The 22,517-nt window shown below is 52.9% G+C and overlaps 8 protein-coding genes and 1 non-coding gene across 9 annotated transcripts; 6 read left to right on the top strand and 3 right to left on the bottom strand.

Annotated features, from left to right (window-relative positions):
* Positions 1–28: 28 nt before the first annotated feature.
* Z519_03256 (uncharacterized protein) lies at positions 29–1,462 on the top strand (the record flags this gene model as incomplete). Its single annotated transcript, XM_016761007.1, has 3 exons — positions 29–753; positions 812–1,299; positions 1,356–1,462. The coding sequence occupies 3 exons, from the start codon at positions 29–31 to the stop codon at positions 1,460–1,462; spliced, it is 1,320 nt and encodes a 439-aa protein (XP_016622857.1).
* A 2,425-nt stretch (positions 1,463–3,887) lies between these two features.
* On the top strand, positions 3,888–5,477 carry Z519_03255 (uncharacterized protein; the record flags this gene model as incomplete). The annotated part of the gene is made up of 1 exon (XM_016761006.1): positions 3,888–5,477. The coding sequence occupies one exon, from the start codon at positions 3,888–3,890 to the stop codon at positions 5,475–5,477; it is 1,590 nt and encodes a 529-aa protein (XP_016622856.1).
* Positions 5,478–6,048: 571 nt separating this feature from the next.
* Z519_03254 (methionine-R-sulfoxide reductase) lies at positions 6,049–6,588 on the top strand (the record flags this gene model as incomplete). The annotated part of the gene is made up of 2 exons (XM_016761005.1): positions 6,049–6,103; positions 6,197–6,588. 2 exons carry the CDS (start codon positions 6,049–6,051, stop codon positions 6,586–6,588), a joined length of 447 nt encoding a protein of 148 aa, XP_016622855.1.
* Positions 6,589–6,785: 197 nt separating this feature from the next.
* Z519_03253 lies at positions 6,786–6,901 on the bottom strand. The gene has a single exon (XR_001677167.1). It is a non-coding gene; the product is annotated as a 5S ribosomal RNA (ribosomal RNA).
* A 157-nt stretch (positions 6,902–7,058) lies between these two features.
* Positions 7,059–9,030, bottom strand: Z519_03252 (uncharacterized protein; the record flags this gene model as incomplete). Its single annotated transcript, XM_016761004.1, has 5 exons — positions 7,059–7,859; positions 7,915–8,016; positions 8,073–8,516; positions 8,565–8,770; positions 8,832–9,030. 5 exons carry the CDS (start codon positions 9,028–9,030, stop codon positions 7,059–7,061), a joined length of 1,752 nt encoding a protein of 583 aa, XP_016622854.1.
* Positions 9,031–9,796: 766 nt separating this feature from the next.
* Z519_03251 (uncharacterized protein) lies at positions 9,797–11,980 on the top strand (the record flags this gene model as incomplete). The annotated part of the gene is made up of 4 exons (XM_016761003.1): positions 9,797–9,884; positions 9,937–10,244; positions 10,290–10,318; positions 10,366–11,980. The coding sequence occupies 4 exons, from the start codon at positions 9,797–9,799 to the stop codon at positions 11,978–11,980; spliced, it is 2,040 nt and encodes a 679-aa protein (XP_016622853.1).
* Positions 11,981–12,433: 453 nt separating this feature from the next.
* Z519_03250 (uncharacterized protein) lies at positions 12,434–14,927 on the bottom strand (the record flags this gene model as incomplete). The annotated part of the gene is made up of 4 exons (XM_016761002.1): positions 12,434–13,400; positions 13,532–13,617; positions 13,673–13,761; positions 14,219–14,927. The coding sequence occupies 4 exons, from the start codon at positions 14,925–14,927 to the stop codon at positions 12,434–12,436; spliced, it is 1,851 nt and encodes a 616-aa protein (XP_016622852.1).
* Positions 14,928–16,558: 1,631 nt separating this feature from the next.
* Positions 16,559–18,325, top strand: Z519_03249 (uncharacterized protein; the record flags this gene model as incomplete). The annotated part of the gene is made up of 1 exon (XM_016761001.1): positions 16,559–18,325. One exon carries the CDS (start codon positions 16,559–16,561, stop codon positions 18,323–18,325), a length of 1,767 nt encoding a protein of 588 aa, XP_016622851.1.
* Positions 18,326–19,320: 995 nt separating this feature from the next.
* Positions 19,321–22,321, top strand: Z519_03248 (uncharacterized protein; the record flags this gene model as incomplete). The annotated part of the gene is made up of 3 exons (XM_016761000.1): positions 19,321–19,326; positions 19,476–21,980; positions 22,037–22,321. 3 exons carry the CDS (start codon positions 19,321–19,323, stop codon positions 22,319–22,321), a joined length of 2,796 nt encoding a protein of 931 aa, XP_016622850.1.
* Positions 22,322–22,517: the final 196 nt, after the last annotated feature.

Raw genomic sequence — 22,517 nt, 5'->3', positions numbered from 1 at the left:
AGAGGGTTGTTGATTGTGATTCTTCAGCATGTCTCCTAGCGCACACCTGGACATCATTGTCGTTGGGGGAGGGATCGCGGGACTGACAGCAGCCTTGGCCCTGCGAAGGGAAGGTCATACAGTCACGGTGGTTGAATCATCTGCGTGGCTGCGCGAGGCCGGTGCGGCAGTTGCTGTTCCTCCCAATGCCACTCGCACGTTGATGAAACTCGGCATCCACCTCGAGAGGGACGTCAAGGCCGCTCCGTTCAAGAACTCACTCGAGTATCATTTCACAACCGACAAGCCGCCCAAGTTTGGCGAGAAGGGAGATGGACATCAGATACCGTGGGCACGGAGGGCCGAGGACTTCCCAGGCCTGTTTTACCTCGCTCACCGAGTCGACCTGCACGATGCCCTGAAGACGAAATGCGTCAGCTCGGAAGGTCCGGGAGAACCTGTCAATGTCCTTCTGTCGTCGAGGGTCGTTGCTTGGGATCCCGCAGGCAGTATCACGCTCCAGAACGGGAGGCAAATGTATGCCGACCTCGTCATCGCCGCCGACGGAATACATTCTCTGGCCCATGAAGCTATCCTGGGCCACAGAGTTCCGGCTACCCCAAGTGGTATCACCGCTATACGATTTATATTGAAGACCGAGACCCTCCTGAGGGACCCCGTCACCGCAGAGATAATGGATGACGGCGATGGTTGTTTTGCATTCTACTTTGATGCTCATCGCAAGACATATCTGCTTCGTTACCCTTGTCATAAGTCAGGCACTTCTACCCTCCAAACGATGGTTATGATGAAATGCTAATGGAAATCTTAGTAACGAACTGCAGAACTTCGGAGCCTATGGAGTGTCGGACGATGGAGATGCACTTCCGACCTTGACTGGCCAACAGCTCAGCAGAGATGACCTGCTTAAGAGGTTGAGCGCTTTGCCGCTGGTGTTTGGAACCATTGGTAGCAAGGCTGAAGACCGGGTTTGGGATTGGAAAATCGGCGATCGCGAGCCAATTCCAACATACCACCGGGGCAGGCTGGTCCTGGTGGGCGACGCGGCTCATCCCATGTGGCCGAGGCAGGGTCAAGGTGCAGCTCAAGCGATCGAAGACGGGGCAACCCTCGGACTCCTTATGAGTGGACTCCAGCACAAGTCGGATGTGACGAATCGCCTGGTTCTAAACGACGAACTGCGCGTACGACGAACATCCATTGTGCAGCTGTTGTCCCGGGCTCGTATGTCTGCTGTTGAGGACAGTGTGACCTTACCAGCCGAAATCGTGCGCTCATTCTCCCCAGATCCTGCTCCTGGTCAGTCTCTAACCCCTTGTCATTCTACCTTGTGGAACTCGCTGACAGTTTCGCAGTCAGCCAAGCGCAAATCGCGAAATTTCTGTGGGCATACGATTGCATAGAGCATACACAGTCTCTATTGGACCGCTACATCATGGTAGGGCATTCCGGACCAACATGAGGATGAGCATACTGATACGAATGCCCAAGTCCACTGCATTGTCGAAGATGCCACAGGTCTCGGAACCGCTACGGATGAATCTTTGATATAATCCGGACGGCTCAGATATTCGCCACTCCTACCTGCGAGAGACGGCGGCCCTACAGTCAACTGGCATAATTGTGAATGGCACGAGCAGGATGCATTACCTCTGGTACAAGAGCCATGAGGCCAGGTGGATACGAGATGATGTCTACCTAGTATGTGGAGAAGGATCTGTGTACCGATTGTATGGAGCACGCTGTGCAAGGCTGCGCTGCGAGGCTGGTGAGGCTGAGGAGCCAAGGAGTTTCCTGGAGCGGGGCCGACGACGTCGACGCCAGAATTCAAACCCAAACCTTGCCTGGCCGCTTGTACCAGGGGCTTCACAAGTTTCACATCAAGCAGCAGCAAATATTCTTTGTGCTTTCCTTCTGTCAACATACATACCCCTTTCGTATCTTTCAGACTTGCCTTCTCACTGCAAAGTGCTTGAGGTGATTCTCCTCCTGGTTTTCTTCTAACATGAAGGTCTGTGAAGAAACCCTAAGCTGTCGTCGTCATGATTTTGACCCTACACCAGTGCCGACGAGCGGCACGGCTCAGTGGCTTTGCCCGGATCGCCAGTGCTACACCTCGTGGAAATTCCTTTGTTGGATCGAAATGGCAGCGATCGCAATTGGCTGTCACTTTTACAACTCCGCAAGACGTTCAAGGCTGCCAACCCCTTTATGCAGGCAGCGCCCTTCTTTCCCGATCGAAGCTGGGGCTGTAGATCTCCCGGCGCCCAGTTCCGATCCGGCATGTACCACTACAACGAACGTGGTGACCATGAGCCTCTGTCCGGAAGTATTCGCGAGAAAGCGAAAATCGGGTATCGAGATGTACCTCCTGTCCAAAAGGTTGGAACAATAGGCAGAGACCACTTGATCTGTCCTGTAAGTTGAGTTCGTTTGTTCCAAGTGTTATACTGGGTATCCGACCCCCTTTTCCTCGCGGATTGGACGACCTCGGGAGATCTGCGTAACTAGACAACAGCTTCGTTGTATGGACATGCCAGTCAATGTCTGGGAGACATGCCCACTTGAATCAGCTTTAGATTCAGGAAATTCTCCTGCACATAGTCGCATTGCGTTCTTCATATTCGGGATGTGATATGGGGAACGAGGATGCAGCTATACTCGTGGCTCAGTTCCGTTCTCCTCTTCTTGGGTGAGACCTTGCATGATAAAGGCTCCCTTATATGCTGATGAGCTAGGGCCTGGTCAGTGGAGGAACGGTAACTGCCGATGAGAGCTACGCTCCTGTTCTCCTTCACCGACTCCATGTATGCCACGGTTCCAAATCCCTTTGCCGGCATGCAATATACAGGGAGCGTCAAAGGCACAGAGCCGTCTAGGCTTGCCCTTGCTAATAAATCGATTGGAAGATGGAAGATGGACGAGCGCCTCCGTTTTGACCTTTACTCCAACCTGGTCGAACATCTGAGTTCATGTAAGCCATCTGTTTCGACGAATCCCCTTTCTGACACTGTTTTGCTCGCTCTGACTTCTTGCTAGCACAGCTCGGGGCAGTAATGGTGGCCAAGATCCGTTCGAGTGGATCAACGGGACACAACTCTCAACACTTATATCTAGGCGCGTCGACACCGTCTCCCTTTCCCAGAGGCCCCTCCCCCTGCAACATTCATCAAGCGGATCTACACTCAGAAGCCCGCATCATTCCGCTGCAACACCGAGTATACTACGACACGCGACCTCTCGAGCCAAATTGCCATGTACATGGCGAACACTCCGTATAGCGCGTAAAATCGTTGGGAGAGATGGTGTGGGGAGTCCGTACGGAGTCATAGGAATGGTGGTGGCTTTGTTTGAGCGTGTCAATTCCTGGGACGAAAGACGGGAAACTGTCCTGATCACAACTCGGGCAGTCCAAGAGGAAGCGAGGACGCCTCCGCGGAGAGCAAGGGCGGTCGGGCTAGAACCATCGAGGCAGTAATGGTTGTTGGGGGCCAACAGGGGTGCGGCAGTGAAGCGGGCGCTTCAACTGTGGCTGGTGAGCTACTAGCTCCAGGCTCTCCCAGTTAGTGACTTAGGCGGTACAGTACCAGCGGTAGCGAGGCAGTCGCAGGCGGCCAACCGAAGTCCGATGCCCCTCTCATCCTGGCCATGTCGTGCATGAGCGCACTTGCAGATCGAGTTACAGCATGATCTCGGACTCCATATAAAGGTCCTTCCCCCCTCACGCTTTAGCCTTTCTCTCAACAATGTACCTCGCACGGCCTTTCTACCGTTCCCACCACCAGACTGCCCCAGAAAATCCCAGACTGGCCTCGCCAAACCAAACATGACCCGCGGAAATATCTCAGAATGGGCGACTTGGAACCTTCATCTTCGCAGACGGAGGTATGGCCGTGATCCAACCCCGTCGCCTAGCCATTTGTGCTAACTTTTGCGAGGCTCTTCGAGGCCAGTACTGTCCTCCGCTAGACGATGCACTTTTCTACGCGATCGTGTCCGATCATCAGCTGCCCCAGGATAGAGCGGCCTTGACGTCGGTTCTCGATAGGTTGAAGGCCACTGCCATAGAACAGGAGGACGCAGAATTTGATCCTTCAGGTACAGGAGCTCCTGTGCACCTCAGAGAAGCAACCGACACGTCTAGGTCGTGCCCCGAAGATATCTTTTCAAACGATGTGACGAGCATAACCACTGGTGTCTCCGATTTAAAATGGAACGACTCTGACGGCCTGGAACATGATCTCGACAACTCGTCGATCGAGAAGAAGACGGCGTGGCTGCAGCATGTGTTTCCGGGCATACCCAAGCGTGAGCTGGCCAGCGTCCTTGAGAGTCACGGAGGATGCCTCGACAAAGCCGTTGACGAGCTTCTCAACCTCTCGTTCCTTAATCAGGGTCTTGAGGAAGAACCAGAAGATGTGCCTGTATTGAAGGGTGTAGATGGTTTTGCAGAAGATGTGCTGCCTCGGCGGAAAGGAAGAAAGAAACGGAAACCTCGGACCAACGAATCTTCGCGTGCGAGCTCAGCTTCTTCGTCGCCTTACGAATCGGAATCCGTTCCCACCAACGTGTGGGCTACAATGTCTGAAGATGTCGACTTTATTTGCTCAAGGACCAAGCTCCAACCCCAAGTAGTGCGGTCGATATATCATTCTAATGGTGCGCGACTCGCATCCACCATTCGTGCTCTAGCGATCACGGAAGGGATGGCATATACTAAACTGCCAGAAGCCGATCCCATCGTCGATCTTCAGATTGCTGAATTCCAGAGCCAATTTGAACATGTACCAAAGTCACAAATGTACGGTCTACTGAGCTTAGCCCGTAACATTCCGTCTGCGGCGCAGGAGTTGTTGCAGGCCATGTCAGTATCCGAGAACGCACAAACACCCGGGAAGCTGCACGATGCAGCCCAGTACGCCCCTCTCGACCTCACGGAAAATAGAGCTCCCGACAGAACTTCGACCGCGACATCGGCAATGGCGAAAACCCCGTATCGAGCTTCTGCGGCCAGCTTGCGGATAGCAGCAAGTCAAAGTTTCGATCAAGCGGGTGCTGCGTACAAACGAAGTAAATCCGATCGGCTCTATGGAGGAGTCGCCGCGCATTACTCAGAGATTGGACGAGAACGCATCAGAGCGGCGAAAGAGGCCAAGGCTGCAGAAGCAGACTTGCTCGTAGCTGAACAGTCCTCACCAACCGTTCTCGATCTTCATGGTGTGACGGTCCAAGATGCGGTCCGAATCGCCGGCACAAAAACACAGAGCTGGTGGGATGGCTTGGGCGATGCCAAATATGCTTTTGGCGGTGGCGGACCTGCCAGAGTTGGTTTCAAAATCGTGACTGGAGTGGGCACTCATAGCAAGAATCACGCGCCGCGGATAGGGCCAGCGGTGAGCAAGATGCTCATGAGGGAGGGATGGAAAGTCGAGATCGGACACGGTGAGTTGCTGGTGACGGGTAAGAACCGCCGCTGATTGAGATGGGTGAGGAATGTCTCGGTGTGAAGACAATTACAGGGACCTAGAGGGAGAGGGACAGAGCTGGGAGCTATGTCGTCGTACTTGTATAGAATTCCAAATCGCCGCCTCGCTACGTGCTTCAGCCTCGTTGCACTAAATGATTCCACAATCAGCGCCCACTTGTCTTGAGTTTCAACCAATCGCAACACTCTCGGTGCTTTCCATTGCATCATCACCGATGGCGCGTTGGGGGCGCTGGGGGAGTCGAGGGTGTCTGGCTCGCCTGAATCTCAAATGCTCCTTTCTCCGGCTTCGTCCTTTTTCCCTCGCTCTATTGCCGGATCCAACAAGGTCTACAGTATATATTCTCCTTCGTCTCATCCACAGCCTCTTGATGCGCTTTCCATCTTTCCCTCATATTGTCCGCAGACTCTACACGCTCGGCAACGCCACCGCTTTCCGATTCCAGCAACCACTGCGGGGTAATCGCATTTCCCAGATCCGTCGCGCTACCGTCCCAAAGTCCATGTCCTCGATCCCTTTCCTGAGCGCTCTGTTCGGAACCTCAACCCCAGCTTCAGCAAAGATGACCTACCCGGACGCACGATCGGATGATGAGTGGAGGGCAGTGCTGAACAAAGGTTCGTCCCGCACCTCGTCCATGTCCAGCGAGACCAACTTTACATATTGTTGCGTTGCGGACGGCCACAACTGACCGCCGCTGATGATTCCAGAACAATTCCGCATCCTCCGCGAAAAAGGAACCGAAGCCCCTTTCACGGGCGAGTATGACAAGCACATGCCCGACCACGGCGTCTACACCTGCGCCGCTTGCAACGCCCCTCTCTACAAAGCAGACCACAAGTTCAAGTCCGGGTGCGGCTGGCCCGCGTACTTCGACAGCATCCCGGGTGCCGTAACCCGGCACACCGACACCAGCTTCGGCATGCAACGGACAGAGATCGTCTGCTCGAATTGTGGGGGGCACTTGGGACATGTGTTCAAGGGAGAGGGCTATCCGACGCCGACGGACGAGAGACACTGCGTGAATAGTATAAGTCTGAAGTTTCACGATAACGAGGGTGATGCACAAGCGGGAAAGGAAGGGGATGGGGAGGCGAAATAGAGAGACTTCTCGAGTCTTTTGTTCTTTAGAGAGAAAACAAGACAAAGAAAAAAAGAAGAAATACCCCAAAACATCATCGACACCATGTTCCTGTTATTTGACGAATGAGTGGTCGATCAATTTCACAGGAGCAAGGTTCCATGCGGCAGTCAGGTGACTAGTGAGAGAAGGGAGAGGAGAGAGAAATCGCGCATAAAAACAATCAACAGCCTGGATTCCCAAGTGGTCACCCACCTTGGTACTAACAGGCCGGCATATGGCTTAAGTACGGCTGAGCGAACGGGAAGCCCTGCTTTCCATATCCTATGGTCGATTGCGGGAGGACATCCAGTTTATGTATCTATTATATCGAGTTGTGGTGGAGGTGGAAGTGGTAATGAAAACGGTAGGCTTGATATAAGATACACTGATGCTCTATGTTGGTATATTTGGTGAATGAATACCAATGGCAACAACAAGAGGCTGACACATCAAACAACCCTCCAATTGAACCGCACAATCTCGTGCCACATGATCCAGTAACCGTTTCGATCATCGAGGATCTCCTCCCTTTCCACCTCCAGCTTCTTGCCTTTCAACCGAGGCACGACATAGGAGAACACAACCCAATACATCAGAGAGAAGCCAATCAGTCCCATGCCAATCGTACCCGTCAAATACCACTTCACCGGCTGCGTGATGCCCGTGTCACCAGAGGGCGGAATCCAGACGGCAACCAGCGGGAATGCATTGGCAATGGTGAAGATGAGCGCGGCAGAAATGCTCACGTACGCATTTGAGTCCGACTTGCTCGCCCAGTGGTAGCCTGGTCGAAGCCGCAGGATGAGCAGACTCAGGCCCACGGCAAACCCGAACAAGGCGTCGATGGTGAACGAGTAGAGGCTGACCATGGTCCGATAGGCATCGTTCGGATTCTGTTCTGGCACCGTCAGGAGGATCAACGCCACAGCGAAGACGAGGTGCAGGATCAGTGCGCCCGCCGGTGTGTCGTCCGAGGTTTCTGCTCTGGTGTCACGCCGCAACCGCCGTGGCCAGAGCGAGTAGTTGTTCGCGAAGAACTTTGCCCACGGGAGAATGCCCTCTTTGGCGATCTCTTGCTTCACCCGCGCCGCCGTGAAGGTCTGGACGATGATGTTGCCGAAGCTCGAAAAGGCTATGAAGCCACAGAGGACCTTGTCGGCGGCTTTCTCTCCAAAGATGCGTTGGAAGAACGGCCGGGCAACGGTGTCATCTGCGTGTTCGAACAGGACCGAGGTAGGCACGACCAGCATCTACGAGACGGTTAGCTTGGTGACAACGGCGCATCCTGGACCTGCGGTAACCCACATAGGATATGTTGATCAAGATGTACAATATGCTGACAATGCTGACAGTGGTTACAGCAGTGTGCTTGAACTTCTTTCGAGGATCATCGATGTCTCCAAGGACCTGTCCAATGTCAGCGTCTGGAGTCTACACTCCGCCGTCCTCGGAGGTGTGCTCACATAGTTGGCCTGATTGAAACCCCCAATTGCAAATATGATTGCTAGAAAGGCTTCGGCATAGCCGTAAGAGGACGTCGCGGCTCCAGCAAAGGATTTGTGAACGTTCAGGTTCTTCGCCGCCGTTTCGTCGCTCCCGCCAAAGCCTCCAGCGGCATACACTACCCCGAGAATGAACAGGACGAGCAGCATGACGAACTTGACGGCGCCAAAGAAGTTGTTCAGCCAGACGCCTCCGGTTCTCGAGATGGCGTGCAGCAAACACGCAAATGTTATCACGCTGACGGCAATTCCTCGAACTGAGGCATTCATGGCCTCCTTGCCGGCCGCTTGCATGATGTTTTCGGCAAAGACAATCGCATTGCCGGCTGCGGTTCCCAGAAAGATGAAGGGAATGCCATAGATACAAGTGGCAAGATAGAGTGGTCGTTTGACCATATATTCGAGCTTCGCAAAGGTTAGCCCCGAGTCCTCTCATGTCGAAGATAGACTGACATAGTTTTTCTCGCCCCCGTTTCGAGGTACTGATTCTTTTTGGTGCTCATTCTCAACTGGCAGCCTTGGGACAGTCATGCCAAACTCCGCAAAGACGAGAACGCCAGAGACAGCGACTATGGCCCCAGCTGCCCAGAAAACGAGGCTGTAGCCTACGCTATGGGTTCCATGAGCGACCGTGGTGGGTGTCCTAAAAATTCCAGTCCCTTAATGAAAATCAGCACCTCGTCCAGGTATTTTGGAGTGTCTTATGTGGCGAAGACTTACCCACCATCCTGTTGATTATGATGCAGGCAATGGATAGGTATCCCAGGGAGGTTGGACGGGTTGTCACAACGGTCCTAGGCTGTACCCTGGCTTGCCGGATCTTCTCCATTTCCTCCTCTGTGAATCTTGGGCGTTCTGCTCCGTCTTCGACTTCCATCTCTTCAATGCGTTGCATGATGGCTTCTCTTGACTCGGACATGTTGAACAGAGAGGAGATAAGGCTGAGAAGGGCAACGAAGCATAGATTTCAACCAAGGCGAGAGAACGAGGAGAATCTTCACGCACCTCTGAAATCAAACGTTGATAAAGGAACGTCAGATTGCAACAACATCTTCTACCGGGCTTCCACCTCCACTCCGCCACAGCTGCGGCGCAATGTATTCGGAGCCAAGCAGTCACATTCCTAAGAAAAGGTCCGTATGCTTTGAAAAGGCGGCCGCTAGAGAGGGACTTCAAGCCACAACATTTTGGTGAGTCAAGGTTTCGGTTGATACGATTCCATGTTGGTCTCGATTGGGCGAAATCCGAAGACCAGGCGTCGAGTGAGCGTCATTTCTAGTCCAGAATCTGCAATGCCTCCTGGCCAAGGTCATTGCGAATCCTCAAATTGGCCCAGCAGGCTGTACAGCCCCGCCAAACTACTGCACTGAAATAACGCTAAACGATGAGGCTGAGGACCGACAACCAATGCTCTCACACCCTCAAAGCCATGGACTGCCAGAACAATTGAGATGATCTGAGACCCCTTGCTCGAGCCGCTGTACTCGGCGACTTCTCAACTGATACCCCTGGGGTGGCGGGTGGAATTTTTGTCCCCAGTCCAGACTGCCTTCGCAAAGCAGGGCAATCAGCCTAGTCAACCAATTCGGACAGTTGATCTCACCATTTGCCACCAGCCTGAGCAATGTTTTCCTTCATTACTGCTCGGTCGCACCTAAACCCGCCGTTTGGACAAGTCGACAATCATGCCACTACCACTCGCTGAGATTGCTGCTGCTGCGCGGATTGCGTACACGATCTATGATCTTGGATTCAGCCAATACACGAGTGCTCGTCAGTACTTGTTGATTTCACCTCTACGAAGGATTCCGCTGACTGGAAATAGAGCAGGAATACCTCGATTTCGGAAAGGACATATCACTTCTGGGAGATGGTCTGGAGGCCATCGTCGTCTCGGTCGAACATGTCAACAGACAGGGTCCCCCCGGAACTGTTGAAAACCCCCAAGACCTGGCTTCTTTCTACACAATCGTCGGCGACTTTACCGACACCTTGAAACGATGCGAGAAACTGATTAAAAAGAACAGCCAATTCAGCAGGGACAAAGGGTTCGTGCGCAATGTTCAGTGGAACTCTGGACTTGGGAAATATGTGCAATATCTGGGACGACGAGTATCCTTCCATTGTTCAAAGGTAGGAGGAAGCGATCGTTGGAAGGTTGGTGGCTAATATGGACAGATCAACCTGATCCTCATCCCACTGAAGCTGTAAGGATTGTTCACCTACAATTGGACTCTATCTTACTCTGATATAGAAAGATGTACACCGATCTCAGGAGAGATATAGCCATTGTTCACGAAGACATCATTTTCTCGCTCGAACAGATCATTCGAAAACTGGAAATAGATAGCAACGGCCTACTCCTCGAAGTCCCAGACTTCCTTGAGCAAAAATTCGAAGTTTCAGCCACCAACTCGGGATCTACGATCCCCTTTCCCATTGAGAAGGGAATTGATGCGCTAGCTCTCCATCTGGGCAACAGTACTCAGAAGTTCGTTCTTGAGCCGCCACTTCTCGTGAGACCGGATACCTGTCAGTATATCAATCTTATGAAAAGCGTGTGGCTTGTAAAACAACTCCAAGCAAACCCGGAATTCGAAACCAGATGTCTGGACGTTCTATGGGGTGCTTACTTTCGTCAGCTACTGAGGAAAGTCATTCATGAATGTCGCCGATTCTATGCCCGCGAGTCCCCACTAATAGCGCCAAACGATCAGCAGATTCTGCAAGAGGCGGACGACAAGTTTGAGATCTGGGTCCATTTTGACGAAGTGGACGATTTCGACGACCTTACCGAGCCAAACGGGATGGAAACCCGCATCTTTCGTGCCTCTTTACCTGAAGACTCTGGGCGCGCACAGCAGATTTCCGTTCTAAGGATTAATACGAGTCGGATAAGACTTGTGCGGACTCTCACCCGCGGCACCGACCGAGCAATCGAAAACTACGAAATCGACTCTCAAAGGGTTCTCCTGCTGCCTTTCTACAGCTTTCCGGAGGCCTCGGCTGACGCTATAAGTCTCGGTTGGAAAGCACAGGCCTCGGATCATCAAAGCCGTGCTCTGACATTCCGACGACTGGATGATCTGCACAGGTTGCAAGAGGCTATCACAAATTTCGGCGTTGTTGCCGACGAGACTGGAGTGGCATCTGTTCAGATCAAGGAATCGATGATAGGGCCTCTGAAGAGCATTGGTGCTGGCGGGAGAGCACAGATCTGGGTCTGCCGCGCCCAGAAGAGATACGAGCAACCTTCCAAATCTCCCGAGACCGATTCGGCGAGCCCCCGGGCACGACAGAGCTCGACTCTCACGGGCTCGTCGGGTTGGAATGGTGGTGGACCCGGTGGTTGGGCTCGGTCATATGCTACCTCGGTCAATGGTAGCACCAGCATTCAACAGTCAGGCAACAAGGCTCTGATTGAGCGGCCCATCTCAGCCCAACTGGTTCTCTTCACAGAGGGCAAGAAGGGCCTAAAGTGTTTTGTTGCCATCCAAATCGACGAATGTACCCGACTGAGCCCTGAGAACTGCCACTGCAACAACCCGGACAGGAAGTGCAAGAAGATTGTCATCAAGAGCAATAACCACAAAACGGGAGTTCCGGTCAAGATCCATGAGACAAAACCGCGTCACGAAGACCAGTGGAATCTAGCGGTGTTTGGGTACCCCGAGCACGAGGACGCCAGAAAGGGCGGCGGCAGCGTCGAGCTGCGCAAGTCGAAATTCGCCGTCGTCGAGTTCGAGAGCGAGCACGCTCGTGAGGAGATCATGAACGTGTTCGAGGAGACATGTTTCCTTATGCGCGAGCGCGTCCGGATCTATCACCAGGACCTAGTGGACTCGCGGAATCGGAATGTCGCGCAGTAACAAATTATAATTACGCCAACACCAATGATATAACAATGAAAGAAAAAAGGGCAGGAAATTGGACCGCTGTAGCTCGTATGTGGGGTATGCACGAAATAAAAATGTATTATATAGGTATAGCATTATAGTCTTTAGTTTTCAAGGACATGTCTTGAGTCTAGCTATAGAAATTGACGGCGACGAGGGTGGAGACTCTGAGAATCCAGTTGCTGGTCAAGGAGACCTCGATAGGTCGGACGGAGGTCAGTGCTCGTGGATATGTATCGACCACAGTGGCAATTTGGAACCAGAATACCGATATCTCATATCACACGTCTCTAGGCCGATATCCTGGAAGACTGACCCCTCTGGACAAATTGACAATCATATAGATCGGATTGATGATCTCACCATACCCCAACCAGGACAAATTCATAGCGATATTAAAATGGAGAATATCCAATCTGATTTGCTCTAGACAGCCTTTTCCTTCTGGGAAGGGCAATCGACTCGGAGCCGTCCCTCCCGACCCAATGCCGCGACAAGCTGTTCAAATTCCTCCAAGAAGCCCTTTGGGGGGCTCACTCGACGCCTTGCTTTCTCCAGCGCTATGCTCCCGTTGGGATCTCGAAGCAGGCACTGAGTCCAATCTATATTCGACGTGCGCAGAATCTCAACGGTTCGCGCATCCGCCTCCGACGCAGCCGCGCGCAACAGGGTCGACCCTGCGTTGTTGACGTCGTTGGGACTCGCCCCTCTTTCCAAGAGCAGCTGCAGGAACTCGTGACTGTTGTGGAAAATGGTTTGGAAGAGGGGCGTGTCGCCGTGTAAGCTGCGCACATTCATGTCCGCGCCTTTGTCCAGCAGAAACCCCCCAATCTCATGGCGGTTTTGGATCGCCGCTCCGGACAGCGGCGAGTGGCCGAGATCGTTGGTACTGTTCAGAGATGCTCCTGCCCGTAACAGAGTCTTGACCGGCTCAATGGCTCGTTGATGCCGACTTGCATTGTGGAGTGCCTGGCTGCCTTTGGAAGTTCTGGCGTGGACGTTGGCTCCATGGAGGATTAAGAGTTCTAGGATAGGTACAGAGCCAGTCGACGCTGCAAAGGTGAGAGGTGTGTTATTGAAACTATCGCGGCAATTGGCATCTGACCCGGCCTCCAAAAGGTACCTCACTGCTTCCACGTCTTTCCTGATTGCGGCCCAGTGAAGGGGCGTCCGATTCGTGGAATCCACGGCGTGGATCTGGCTGCGGTACTGCTCATTCTGCAACTCATCGGCCAATCTGCCAGGAAATATCTCCAGGACAACCTTGTGAACGTACGAAAACTCCCAGGTTTCAAGCTCTTCGGTTCCCGGGAACAAACGCTTTAAGCCATCGATTTCGGCAACCGTCCCTCTCTTGCAGAGGATCTGCTCCCAGGCTTTTTGAGACGGAGTCCTGTGGAAATTTGGGGTGTCAGACAATGTATCATATTGCTCAGATCTTTGTTGCTTCAGTTTCACCCTCTTCCTTCGCGGGCGGGCGGGCACGCTCGGGATGGATTGGAGACGGTTGGCCCAATGACTTACGTGTAATCATCATCTTGCAAATGCGGATCAGCTCCCACTCCAAGAAGGAGCTCGCACATGTCAGTTTTGTTGCGAATCACAGCGTACTATACAACATTGCCGGTCAGTCAGATTCCAACCGTAGTCACCAGTTGCACTCACATGTAAGGGCGTACGTCCATGGTTAGGGTCGACGTCGGTAAGCGAGGCCTTCCTGTCCCGCAGCAGTGATTTGGCGCCGTCAACGTTCCCTGTCAATGCAAATTTGAGCAAAGAATCCCAATCTCCGTCCCAAGGAACTCGTCTTCTGGCGGTAATTTGCACACAGGGACCAAAGGAGGAAGACAATGATGCTGAAATGTGTAGTGATCGTTGGCAAAACCACCAAGGGAAGCAGTACACAATATCAATTGACGTCATGTCAGAGTTTTGGCAGGCCTTGACATTGCATTTTGGCCAAAACCCCGGGGACCCAGAGTAACCCAAGAATAAAGTACCAAGAAAGTTCTTCAGCAATGGAGGAGCGGGATATCTTCTCGCCGAGTGACAGACACAATCACACGACACAGTGCAACGACGCACGCGACTACCGTGAAAAAACACCGTGGTATTCGAAGATAACTTGTTCGCGGGTAATGAAGGGTCTGTTATGGTATGAACCGGTTGTAATATGTTGTTAAAATCTAGAGGGAGTCAAAATCAACATACACGGCTCCCAATATGATACGTTACCTTCTATCTGGGAGTCACCACTAGGGACAATCAATGCTGTACTAGACAACTGGTCTAAATCGGCGTCTCCTATGGGAGTATTCGGTGGGCTTCGACATCCAGACTCCAGATGGGGGCCTTCAGGTAGACTGGGGAACCTGTTCTCGAGCTGGTGCCCGAAAATCTGCATGAGGAATGGTATGTGCGTGATAGCTGTAGATTGCAAGGCTTCTAGCCGAGTTTCGATTCTTGTGATCCGAGTGCTAACATGATGTCCGTCAGCCTTGATGGATAACACCAGCGCAGCTCCAAGCTCCGATTTGATTCTTTGCAACTGCTTGTGAATTTTCTTTGCTTTGGCTCTCCGCAATATCCATGCCAGCCTTTTTTGTGCGCTAGAAGTCTGTGAGTGCGACTTTTTGAGTATTTCCCCCAAATCCGCCAACGCTTGTTCAGCATCTTTAAGAGGTTTATACACAGCGGTCGGGAATCGGAATTGTTCAGTCGGTTCTGCGCGAATTTTCTCGCAGAGATCCTTAACATCATCGAAGTAGTGTTGGAGATCAGTCAAATCGTTAGAAAACGCCTCGATCTCTGCTGGCGCGTTTTGGAGGCATTTGATAAGTTTCACAAGTTGTGTGAGACAGGTCGAACTCGAGTCAATTAGTGTAACTGCACTGGCGCCAATTGACACGGGATCAGCCATGGCCAAACTGCTCTGATCCCAAAATCAGAGTGCTAAGACCACAAGGTGAATGAAAGAAAGCATGATACCATCAGGTGGCATCGATGAGGCTGAGAATCTGAGCGGGCACCAAAAGAGCGTCCTGCATATCTTGGCATATACAGAAGAACCATTCAGACTCATCAGGCAACCAAGGCAACACCGTTTCCCATTCGTGGAGCCTGGAATCGCTTTTCGATCAGATTCTGCGCAAAGCCATGGAAGCCCGTAGTAGGTAAATCCCTGAAGAGAAATTTTCTGTACAGCGACGAGGATGCATACACCACTACGGTTGTTGCTCGAGTCGTACGGGGAGACCGGGGCCCATCAGAGGCTGCTCAAGCCCAAAGACGGGCAATGGGTCAGACTCGAGCCGACATTCAAACATCGGACTATCTTTACTTTTCTTTGGGCTGCCAAAGCGCAAAGAGGGCGTTCTCAAGACTTCATTTCTGCAAAGTCTCGTGGCAGGTGTTACTCGACACCTCTGTTGCGAGTGACAGACTTAGGATACGATCAAACCGCTTGGCTCTTCCACAATCATCCTAGAAGCATGCCTAGCTGTGTCCGTAGAGTTAGCTCATCAATAAAGGAAAGCCCCTGTGCGGTTTCTTCATGCTAGCCAAAAAAAAAAGCATTCAGCGCGTGACGAGAACCAATATGGCCGTGTGTTGGCGGGGGAAAAGACGGTGACCCTCCTGAGCAAAGGAAGAGGCTGTGTCCAAGTATTGACGTATTTGAACGCACATATACCGACCATAATCACGCGTATGCTATGTCCAAAGTCGTCAGGACCCGCTTGATCAGATACCCGACGCGTCCCCATCCGTGAACAAGTAATGGATTTGGCCAAAAATAATGCCTTTGCGTGAGCTCAAGAACCTTTGCGCAAGGAGTGATGAGGGTGTGTATGGTAGGAGGAATCATCACTTCTCTACCGACTCGAGTGCGGACGTGGGTCAGATCAAGGACCGGCTATTTCCCAAATCCTTGCTTTCGTTCTTGACTGTAATGGTATGAAGAGATCCTGCACGAGCTCGACAGGAAAGGCTGAAGCGTAGAACATCGTGGCAGGCGTCGTGGGCTGTGACTGTGAATGCGCCATCCACAATTGGAGGCATGCCAGAATCAGTATTGAAAGTGTGCTCGGCGGGAAGCCTTCACTGCATGATCTCGGACAGGTGATCTCAGTTGGGAGTAGACAAGATTTATCGAATCGAAGGCGAGGAGGATGATTTCGAAGACAGAAGGGCAAACGAAAAGACGCTGCGATGTCAGAACAGACTCGATCTGACGCGCCATCACGTGACCCGAGACACTCTCCACTAAAGCGGCGGGTGCGGGAGGCCCCAAGACCATTAAGAAAGCGCCGACAGGGAAATTCTGTCATTCCAACCCGCCAGCAATGACCACTTGGAACTTTCATGTCTCGCCGTCATTGCGGATCGGACACTGAACAATCCATTCTCTGCCCTCGACCAGCAAGCGAACGAGGCTTCCGTCTACCCTTTTGAAGAGCCCTCGCCTGTTCGGACCTCCGTTTCCCTAGACTTGGTACCCGTCGACTCGCGAATTGGGCCCCTCTCCAAGTCGTCACGGTGAATTGAATCTCAATGTCTCGACGGCCCGGCAATGACAGGGCGGCCCAGAATGCCCAAACTCTTAAAGCTCTAGTCAAGCTCGAAGGAAACAAAGTCTGCGCCGACTGCAAAAGAAACAAGCATCCACGATGGGCAAGCTGGAATCTCGGTGTGTTTATTTGCATTCGCTGTTCGGGCATTCATCGAGGGATGGGTACTCATATCAGTCGAGTCAAGTCGGTTGATCTGGATGCCTGGACGGACGAGCAACTGCAGAGTGTCCTGAAATGGGGCAACACAAGAGCGAACAAATACTGGGAGGCCAAGTTGGCGCCGGGGCACGTGCCATCGGAAGCAAAGATTGAGAACTTCATACGTACAAAGTACGAATCCAAGAGATGGGTAATGGACGGTCCCATGCCCGATCCCTCGACGCTAGATGCCGAAGGTGACGATAATATGCCGTTGAATATTGTGCAAGAGAAGGCCAAAATTGAGAGGTCGGCTTCTCAGCGTCAAGCGTCCACCCAACCACCTCCGCAGCCTCGTGCTGCTGCAAATGTGAATCTCTTTGACGACTTCGCACCAGCTCCACCAGTCAGGCCTAACACAGCAGACATTCTTGAGTCAAAACCCACGCGAACTGGTCCAGTGGCCCCGGCTCCGGCTGCGAAACCCGCTGCGAGGCCACAAGAGTCTCTACTTGGGTTAGATTTCTTTGGCGGCTCGTCATCAAGTGGCGTTGGTCGACCTTCGAGTGCGGCGTCTAACCCTCCAGCATCTACCAATCCTCGAGGAGATCTGAAGAGTTCAATTCTGTCGCTGTATTCTACTGCACCCAAACCTCAACCAGCACCTCAACCTCAGCATGATCGCCAGCCATCATTTGGTGGAACGGCAACATCACCCCCGGCTGCGAAGCAAGATGCATTTGGAGGACTTGCTGATGCCTTCAGCGGATTGAGCTTCCCTAACCCAAGCACCACAAAACCCCCGGCACCACAGCCATCCTCCGCATTTTCTGCGTTCGGCAGCTTGACCAGTCCTGTTGCAGCGCCGAAAGCCACGCCCTCTGCAGCCCAGGTGGCTTCGCCGCCTCCCCTAAGTGGTGGCAGTTTCTTTGAAGCCTTCCCCTCCAAAGCGCCTGCTGCAAAACCTACCCTCACTTCGCCGTCGACCTCGAATGGACTAGATTTCTCGTTTACGCAAAGAGCACCGGCCCCGCAGCCCGCCGCAGCTCCAGGACCTAGGCCTTCTGCCACGTCTATTTCTGCTGATTTGTTTGCGACTGACGATTTTGGTGGATTTGCCAGCTCGACACCTACCTCGCCACCCAAGCCAGCTCCCATGCCACAAGTATCATCACCTACTGTCGGCAACTCGACGTTTAGCTCACCTTTTAATTTGTCTTCGCAGCCTGCACCGGGGCCGAAGCCAGCTCCCCAGCCTTTCAAAGCACCAGCCATGCCTCAAACCAATTCATCAATGTTTGATCCATGGGCTTCAGGCAGTGAGAGCAGCCCCTGGGGGGCGCCAGACCCGACACCTGCAAAGCCATCGCAGCCCCAAGTCGAGTTAGGGAGACCACCAGCCCACATTACGCCGAATGATATCCATGGAGGATGGGGAGAGCCCATATCGTCGAGCAACAAACCCGTGCGACAGGCATCAGTGACAGCCGACGAGGACTTTGGGGGATGGACCTCGGCGTCGACAACACAGACGCCAGTGGCCCCGCCGGCCAAAAGTAGTGGAGGATTTGGAAGTACATCGGATCCATTTGATAATCCATGGGGTTGATTTGCTTTGAAAAGTTGGCGCTGTTGCCATCTGGGAGTTCGGTATCCAAAGCCACGAGACATGGGACCAACGAGACTTGGTCAATGACATGAAGATGAGGTCGACACGGGGAGTACTGGGTAAAGAACGGGCTTTCCAGTTTGTCTACAAGTAGATAGCATACAGACTGTCCGGAGTACATATAGAGTGCTCATATGCTACCAGCTCGCCGGGTACTTCTAGATAACCTTCCGCCTCGCTTGGCAAGTCAGGACTGAGAAGCACAGCGATGTGACAATTGTCCGATGGTGGATTTAGCGGAAAGGGAGGCACGGCGCCAGGCGAATGATCGAGCACAAGTACGAGGTAGAGAGGGTCCACCAGCGCCACTGATCAAGGCACAGTCTTCAATAATATGGGTTCGTCTAGCAGGGATACGGGCTTGCAATCCCACCATTGGATGGCAAGAGCGCGGCTGCTATGATGGCCATCCTCCTGTCTTGTCGTCTTGTCCTGCACATCACCAACCCACGACTCTACATTTAGCAGTCCAGCTGTCACTCCCTTTGAGTAACCAGGCACTTGTCTTGCCCTGTCAGCGGCCACTGCACCATCCCCGTCTTCTGAACCTTGACCTTGGGCCCTGAGGGCCGCCGCGTGCCTGGGTACCAACAACCGCACCCAACTCTCGTCCGCGTTGATCGTTCCCCCCATGATCTCAGTCATTGCAACTTCGTGCACCATTACCGCAGCCGCCTTTTGACAACCTCCATTGCCCGCCAAGTGTCGCCCAACGTCCAATATTCCTTCTCGATCCTCCAGTCCTCTACGACCCTCCCCTGCCCTAGTCCGATGATTAGAGGAGTCCCTCCCGCAGCACCAACCTGTCGGCCATTGCGCGCAGGAGGCGGGCCAGGAGGGAAGGTTTTGGCTGCCTGTGTTTGCACGCGCCTTTGATAAGGGACAGTCCTAGTTTCGTCAGCCCTGGAGACCCGTAACGGCTCCCGGTCCGCTCCATGCAGGTTCGTCGAATTGCTTCCTCTCCCTTCGAGCGGGATCGTTGTGGAAAACGCTGGCTCTAAGGGTCGGGTACAGAGGTTCCGACGAAGGAGGAACATTAGGTGCAATGTGAATGCTGTAATGAACCAGACTGACACGGTGACTCTTGCAGACCTCAACCCGGAGTCGAGACACGGGCGCGAGCTTCGCGGCTCGCCAAAGGGGGCACCTGCCCCAATTGTCGATAAGCGATGAAAACCACCATGTCACCGAAACCATTGGCTACCTCTACGACGACGATCCCGAACAAGACCAACAGCACCCTTCGTCCTATTCGAACTCGCTCCAGATTGCGAATATACAAGCACAAGTTAAAATCAATGGCCACCACCAAATGGAAGAGGACATAACACCAAGGAGGACGCCGTCTATACCTAGGAAGCAGTTACCCTACCGAGACATGTCAAGCGATCATGCTGTGGCACAACCAAACGGCGTCTCGAGACGATCGTCTAGTCAGGATCACTCTTGGGATCACCGCAATCACGCATCTTCGTCGCCCGCGTCCAGTTCGAGAGAACGTCCCCCTTCGGATACCGCCACCTCTCCCTTCCCTTTAAACGATATTGACTATGAGTCCAGCCCGGCAGGTCTGGCGCAAGAGCTGAGCAATCTACAAGCCTTGAGGCGGATGTCGATGCATATAGGCGCGACCGATGATCCAGACCTGCCTCAATTGAGCGCGGCCGGCATGCCTAGTGCCCCATCCCCTTCTTCTAGCGAAGACGACTCCTCCAGATTGTTCTGGGTCCCTGCCCGACTACACCCAGAACTGGCCCCAAAGGAGTTCAAGACCTTTTTGGAAAGCAAAGCGGAGCAAATCAGAAGGAGATCTGGCGAGCTGTCTGCTTTTGCGACGCCGTCCTCCTCGCGCTCGTCCTCCTTGAGTACTGAAGGAGGAAGTTCTGGCTTGCGCAGGAAGAAGTCAATGCTATCTCGCCAGATTGATAGCTCTGTGGGATATCAAGATGGTGCGGACCGGTTAGAGAGGAAGAGATCACTGTCGCGCCGGGCTGCTCCCCCAGACCCAAACCTGCAAGAATTGGAAAACTTGGTCGCAAACACCCCGGGTTTGTCGAGGGCAAGCCTAGAGCCTTCGTCGGAAGACGACGCCCCAGATATCATACTGCCGTCGGTTCCGGGATCCAGTCTGAAAAGGTCCACAAGAACAACGTATAGACGAGGTGGAAGCGTCAAAGGGAGGGGAGATCGAGGCACCTATGCTCAACGTGCAGCGAGAAGGGCTGCTGGTGGGAGCCCTTCAAGCAGCAGACCTGAATCGCCTGAATCCAGCGTCCCGGCGGTTCCTCCGCTGCCGAACCTGTCCATGGAGATACCCAACCTCGCGCAGACTTTGAAGGATCCATCTAGCGCAGTAAATGTCGGGAAGACCACCCCGACCAATTTTTCGAGGCCGGCCAACTCGTCTTCCGCAAGCGGAACTTCTTCTGTATCAACAACATTTGACTACATATTCAGCAATGACGATGTGACGAAAAGAACGACCCCGACGGGCATGCCCGAGTCGCGAAAATCACCGCCTCCTCCAATATCTCCTCCGTCCACGAGCACTTCGTTCGATCGCAAACCAGTGCCCCAGATAGTTGAGACTCCGCCTCCTGCAGAGACTCCTCCGGTCTCTGTCCAGCCGCCGAGATCTTCTTCGATGACCCCTCCGCCTGCGCAACCGCAAATACGACATCCTGAAAGAGTATCTTCCCGTGAAGATAGCCGAACAAGAGCAATCTCCCCGCAACGGCCATCAATGCCGTCCAAAGGATCCATGCCAGCAATCACACCACGAACACCATCTCCGGCAAATCAGATCCTGCCACCATCAAGACCATCACAGAGCCTCGAACAACCATCCCCTTTGCCAGGAAATGACACGAATACCAGCAACCTGTCTTTTATACCGACTCTCACAGTGGATAAGAGGGCTGAACCTAGAAAAAAGGAAGAGACTAAAAAGTCGAGCTGGAGTTGGCTCCTGGGCAAGGAAGACGGAGACAAGGACAAATCGGAAAAGCCAAAGGCCAAAATCTCGAAACCTCCTCAGCAACACGACAATACTAGACTTGATGTGCTCCAAACGTCTATCGATGGAGGTGTCAGAGGACGCGAAAGTCTTGTCCTTGATCGAGAGCATCTGAAGCTCGATGAAGAACGCAAAAAGGAGAGCCAGCGGAAAGCGTCTGGAAGCGACAAAAAGGAGAAAGAAGGCCTTTTCTCTTCCATATTTGGCGGCAAGAGGAGTAAGGGCGATAAAGATGGCAGCTCCAAAAAATACCGCGATCGAGGTCTGTCACCTGAACCGCCCTACCGAGAATTGAAAGCCGACATCGACTATAATTGGACTCGATTTTCAATTCTGGAAGAAAGGGCAATTTACCGCATGGCACACATCAAATTGGCCAATCCTCGCCGAGCCCTATATTCGCAGGTGCTTCTCAGTAATTTCATGTACAGTTATTTGGCGAAGGTCCAGCAGATGCACCCCCAGATGAATCTACCCACGAGTGCCAAACAGCAACGGAAACAGCAGCAGAAAGACCAGCAGCAGCAGCAGCAACAGCAACAGCCGGACGAGTATGTGCAATATCAGCGGTATCAACAGGTGAGTTTTTTGGGGGGGGTGGCATCTGGAAAATGCTCGTGCTAATTCCTCTGCAGCAACAAGCTCAACAGCAACAACAGTCGCTCCAAGCTGAGCAGTCATATGGTTCTCAACAGGACTTTGTGGGCGATCCGTCAAATTACGAATATGAAGCTGGCAGTACGCGGCCAAGTTCGAGAGGAAGCAAGCACTCGATAGAAAGTAATGGCTCAGCATATGGCGGCGGTGTGGGTGCATATAATCAGTACTATCACAACAATCACCTACAGGAGCAGTTGCACCAAACGGGTTCGCGTCAAGGTGGATCCCAGCTGGACGAAGATGACGACGACATGTGGTAATATTCGGTGAGGTCTGATGAGAAGACATTGCTGCTTGTTCTTTATGACAGCTGGCTACTTAGCCGCTTTGACATTGGACAAGATATACTCTTCAAAGCTTTGACTCATTGGAGCCCCAGCGTATTCGGAGCGCTTTCTTTAGTCGATTTTCTAGCATAGCGGGTGGCAGGAAGAGGGCGTGTTTGCGATGGAATAT

Source organism: Cladophialophora bantiana (genome assembly GCF_000835475.1).
Source record: "Cladophialophora bantiana CBS 173.52 unplaced genomic scaffold supercont1.4, whole genome shotgun sequence".
Classification (NCBI taxonomy): domain Eukaryota; kingdom Fungi; phylum Ascomycota; class Eurotiomycetes; order Chaetothyriales; family Herpotrichiellaceae; genus Cladophialophora; species Cladophialophora bantiana.
Note: the sequence above shows the minus strand (reverse complement) of the source record. Positions and strands in the feature narration are given on the sequence as shown.